The following is a 5,599-nucleotide window of genomic DNA, read 5'->3' as shown; positions in this document are numbered from 1 at the left end:
CTACTCCCAGGCGAACACCCCTCCTCGTGTGGGGAAATGTGCCGGTGCCGGATCAGCCAGGGGACTGCTGCCAGGCGAACACCCCTCCTTGGGCGGGACCTAGAACTAGGACTCTTGACCTTCTTCTATTTCTGTAATTCTTAAGTCTTTAAACATTATCCCATATTTTCTGGATATTTTATGTCAGGAATTGTTTTAGATGTAACACTTTCATTGACTGATATATCAATTTCTTCTAGTGTATTTTCCACACCTGAGATTCTCTCTTCTATCTCTATTCCATTGTTGATGCTTTCATCTGTTGTTTCTGTTCTAGGCTTTCCATTTCGAGAAATTCCTCAGTTTGTGTTTTCTGTAATGCTTCTATTTCCACTTTCAGGTCTTGCACAGTTTTATTTCCTTCACCCATTTACTTGTATTTTCCTGTATGTCTTTAAGGGATTTGTTTCCTATTGAAAGACCTTTCTGGTTCATTTCCTCTCAAAAGGCTTCTATCATCTTTATGATTGCATTTACGGTCATTTTCTCCTGGTTTTGGTCATGTTAAGATATTCAGGGCTTGCTGTTGTGGATTAACTGTGGTTTAGAAGAATCTTGTTGATTGTGTAGTTTCTGTTGGGGGCCATGAACTTCTATAGTGCTGCTGTGGCAGGCCTCTGATGGATATTCTTGGGCTGTATCATTCCAGACCTGTAATTCTGTATGGTTCAGGAGCTTCAAGTTCAATGAAGGTGGACAGAGAGGTAGGAGAAAAATGGATGACCCCTTGCAATGGCAGGCTGCATGGAGCAGCTTGACTTGTCCCAAAGGGTTCAGAGAGCAGGGAAGATAGGTGAGGGAAAGGAAGCATACCTACATGATTCAGGAGTCTTATAAAGATAAAACAGAGGCAGCAGGAAAATGGAGGTTTTGATGGAATGGCAGGCTACTCAGAGCAGCTTAGTTTGGCCAAGAGGGAGCAGAGAACAGGGTAAGTAGGTGGGGGAAGGAAAGCTTGCCTGTATGATTCACAGTCTGATGGGAGTGGAGGAGAGGCAGTGGAAGAATCTTATAAACTTCTAATTAGAAAAAAAAATATATATATATATATATATATAATTTCTCTTATCTAATGAAGAATAGTGCCTGGCTATAGCAAGATAGACCATTGATTTAGAGGAAGAAGACCTGAAAATGCCTTAGGTGCATCTAAAAGCATGAGGAATATCAAGATACCAGATAGGAAATATTCCGGAGTTAAAGCTAGTATTTCTTGAATATAAGCAAAACATCAGACACATATTCTGAACACATTTGCATTAGTTAATGTTCTATTGCTGTGGTAAAATATCATGGCCAAAAACAAGATATGGAAAAAAGAGTTCATTTTAGATCACTATTCCAGCAGGTTAGTCCATAAAAGAGGCAAAGGACTTGAAGAAGATGTATGGATCAGGACACATCTCTTCTATACAAGGCACAAAAAGTGAACTGGAAGTTAAACAAAGCTAGAACCTCTCAAAGCCCTTCCCTAGTGATATAGTTCCTCCAGAAAAGCTCTTCATTGTAAACATTCTCAATCACTTAACACAGCACTACCAACAGTTAACCAATTGTTTAAATAGATGAGCCTGTCCTGGACATTTCTCATTCAAGTCAAAACATCTCTGAAAAGCCACAACATTGCCTGGCTATCTTGTCCAACATTTTAATGCCATCCTTCCATATACAGTTATAAAGAAATAGAGAACAAAAACTTAAGATCATAGAAACAATCTTTTGTTTTGTTTCACTCAGTAGTTCACTACATATAGCCCAGGGATACCATGAGACTATTCCTCAGCTACCTAGTACTCAAAATAGAAATGTGTGTAAACTCACACAGCTATCAAGAACCTATGACTTCAAACTGGGAGCTCTATTTTAGAGTGTGAACTTCATTTACCTCCCACGAACCACATGTTCTTTTATATGGAGTAACTACCCTATCGTGTCGAGACATACATAGCTTATCACACAGAGAAAGGATGGGTATGAATACTGTTTATGCATTTAGAAAGGAAACTGAGAGAGTAATATATATAGGAGATGAGGAATAGCAGAGTAACTAAAGGCTAATGAAGAAGGGTATAAAGCTATTTCTTTAGTTTCATTTCTTTCATAGATCTGCCCCCACCCCCGTAGTGGATTTGTGAATTAAACCTCTGTAGATTTAAGTAACAAGAACCATGTTTGCATTCCAAAAGCATTCAACAAGTGTTTTGCTTTTGAGACAGTAATAGTAAAAGTTAGGTATAATTCCATTGGTTATCAGCACTGTAGGACTTAGACATGACTAATTTCTCAATGAACACATTCTTCACATTAACTAATTTTTGCAAAAGTGATTTTTAAAAATGTTTTATTTATTTCCTTATATTGTGGGAGGTTTCTGTAAGAATTCCATATATGAGTAGAGCATGAGTGTTGTGAAAGGGGAAAGAGAAAAATGGTGAAAAGTTTACCTGGAAAAAGGTTGTGAGGCATTGCAGAGGCAGAGCAAGGGACTGAAAAGTAACACTGGGTTGCTTGAAAAGAAACAGGTAAACCTATGATTTTATAAGTATTCTTAGAAATACATGCACATACTGTGTGTGTGCGTGTGTGTGTGTGTGTGTGTGTGTGTGTGTGTGTGCGTGCGCGCGCATGTTGTTGTGTGTGTGATATTTCCTATTATATTGAAAGCTTCCCAAGGTTTAGACTCTCTTTTTTGATTATTTTGGAAGTTTTAATGGAAGTTCTACATTTTAACTTCCAAGAAACCAAATAAGGGTAGGAAAAAATTCTCCTTCAAATGCAATAGAGTTTCATGAAACAGGTACACTTACGTGTATTTGGGGCGTTTCCATTCTCTCTCAAAACAATGAAGCATATTGAAGTCCAAATATAACCACAACAAAATTCCCAGTGTACACCTTTTTTTAAAAACTCCCACTGATCCTGAATTCTATTTGGGGAAAGCATGTTTCAAAAGTTCTGTGGCCCAAAATCAATGTGGGTGTCAGACAAAAGTGCTCAACTTTCAAAGTATATTTCCCAGAGCAGAATGCTCCATGGAACAAGGAGGAGCAAAAACACTTGAAAAGAAGTTGCTCCCTCTCTGTAGTGTGTGTGAGAGAAAGAAGTTCCAAGGGGGCTGCTGGAGAGACACTTCAGGCTATCAAGAGCTTGTCTTCTCATGGGAAAGATGCAATCTATGCCAAGCAGAGCATAGGAAACCAACAAGCTATATCCTTAGAATAAAACCGACACCTCAGTGATGTTATTTGGGTCTTAGCAGGGATGTAGAAGAAATTTCAAAACTCTCAATTTAAAAAGTACTTCTGTTCTGTTAAGAGACATAATCTTTCTGAAGCTGAGATCCTGAACATTGAGAAAAAGACTTGCTACCTCCTTGCTTGGGAAGTTTCAGTATGACAGAGGCACACAGATTTTGGATAATCCTGAAGTGGATGTGTGGTTTTTTTTTAATTATTTTATTTGCTTACATCCCAAACATTGCACACTTCCCCTGTCCCTCCTCCTACATTTCCTCATCCCACTCCCCCTGTTCCTTGCCTCTGAGAGGGTGATCCACCCCCTTCAGCCTCAGCTTTTCTTGAGGCTTCAAGTTTCTACAGGGTTAGGCTCATCTTCTCTGACTGAGGCCAGACCAGGCAGTCCTCTGCTGTATATGGGCTGTGGCCTTGGCCCAGCCCTGTGTATGCTGCCTGGTTAGGAGCTCAGTTTCTGGGAGCTCTCAGAAGCCCGGGTTAGCTGATACTGCTGGTCTTCCTATGGAGTCACCCTCTCCTTTATCTCCTTCAGTCCTTCCCCTAGTTCCTCTATCGGGGTCCCTGACTTTAGTCCAATAGTTGGGTGTTAAGTGTCTGCATCTGTCTCAGTCAGCTGCTGGTAGGGCCTCTGAGTCCTGCCATAAGTGCATCATAGTATTTGTAAGGGTCAGGCCTTGCTGCCCCACCTCCATGATTTGCTTCTCCATACCACAAGGACACATGCTCCATTATGTTCATTGTAGCCTTATTTGTAATAGCCAGAAGCTGGAAACAACCCAGATGTCCCTCAACCAAAGAATCGATACAGAAAATGTAATTCATTTACACAACGGAATACTATTCAGCTATTAAGAACAAGAACATCTTGAATTTTGCAGGCTAGAAATTAGTATCCTGAGTGAGGTAACCCAGACCCCAAAGGACATTCTTGGTATGTATTCACTGTCATGATATCCACTGATAAGTGGAAATTAGCAAAAAAGTACAGAATGTTCATGATACAAATCACAGACCCTAAGAAGTTTAACAAAAAGGAAGGCCCGAGTGAGGATGCTTCAATCCCACTTATAAGGGAGAACAAAATAATAATGGGAGACAGAGAGAGAGAGAGGGACATGTGTGGGAGAGAGATGGGAATGGAAGAAAGGGAACAGGATCAGGTATGGGAGGGAGTGCCTGGAAAACTAGACCTCATGTTCCTCCTCAACACTGAGAATTTTACTAATTTTTTATGTGCACTCCTATTAAAGTCCTTGACCTTGGAATACAGTACAGATTAAAACACAGTAAGTTCATTTAATGATTTGTGTGATAATGAATCATGAGGGTGATATTTGCAAGCTTACCATTCCACCGATTATCGTGGTCTAATGCTTTCTGGAAATATCTGAAATGTAAGTCGTAGACTGTGACACAAGTGATAAGGTTTACATGTAGGATGTTACATTTTTTGCTGGAGCAAAATGACAACAGGGGCATTCCTTGCTCTTCATGCTGAACACAGCAGAGAGCTGTTAAACACTGAGTGATCATCCCCATCCCAAGGGCAGAACATCCTCAAGTTCAAAGCAATTTGTGAAATTTATTTCACATATGATTAGTTATTCAAACAGAGGTGTTTTCTTCCTTATTTTTTGTCTACTTTACTAGGTTGAGATTTGAGTTTTCTTATAAGTATACGGAAGGGATTTATAAAACGGAAATGGAATAGACAAATACTTTGTATTTTACCTCCAGGAAATCGCCTTGCTACTCTTCAATTAAAGCTGTTTCTTTTTTAAGGGAAGAATCATCTTTCTGATTTTATATTTTCCTGCATCGAGGAAGGGACTTATAATGTTTGTCTTCCACTAGGGAAGCATAAACAAACGAATAAACACTGGAAAGTTTTACATCTCAGCTCTGGGGAGGAATTTAACAATGCCTCTGAATGAGAGGGTCAATCATTTAAAGGCTGAACTGGCTCCAGAATTATATTACATGGAAGCAAGCTCCCTGGCTAATATCGAAGAAGGGTATAGAATGTCACTTTCTGACAATTAATCTTCCTAGTGCAGCTAAGAAACTCTGTCCAGTATCTAAACCCCTCTCAAGGAGAAAATGTGCTTCTTGGCTCTTCTTTCACAGTTCCTCACTCTAGAGGGATGCAGCATGTATACACATGCAGAATGACTTAGTGATCCTTCATGGGGAAGAAGAAATACATCAGAAAGCTACAATAGAAATGAAAATGATAAATCATTATTTCTTGAATTTGTTAAGAAAATAAGTCCCAAGTCTTCCCACAACACACACTTGTCATTATG

General features: G+C 39.5%; 1 protein-coding gene across 1 annotated transcript in view; it reads right to left on the bottom strand.

The window, feature by feature from the left end:
• LOC110316796 overlaps positions 1–4,832 on the bottom strand; it is a 22,923-nt gene extending 18,091 nt beyond the window's left edge. The window contains exon 1 of the mRNA XM_021191208.1: positions 4,640–4,832. Coding sequence (XP_021046867.1) covers positions 4,640–4,832 — 193 coding nt within the window. The remainder of the gene's footprint in view (positions 1–4,639) is intronic.
• Positions 4,833–5,599: the final 767 nt, after the last annotated feature.

Source organism: Mus pahari, chromosome 2, assembly GCF_900095145.1.
Source record: "Mus pahari chromosome 2, PAHARI_EIJ_v1.1, whole genome shotgun sequence".
NCBI lineage: Eukaryota > Metazoa > Chordata > Mammalia > Rodentia > Muridae > Mus > Mus pahari.
Note: the sequence above shows the minus strand (reverse complement) of the source record. Positions and strands in the feature narration are given on the sequence as shown.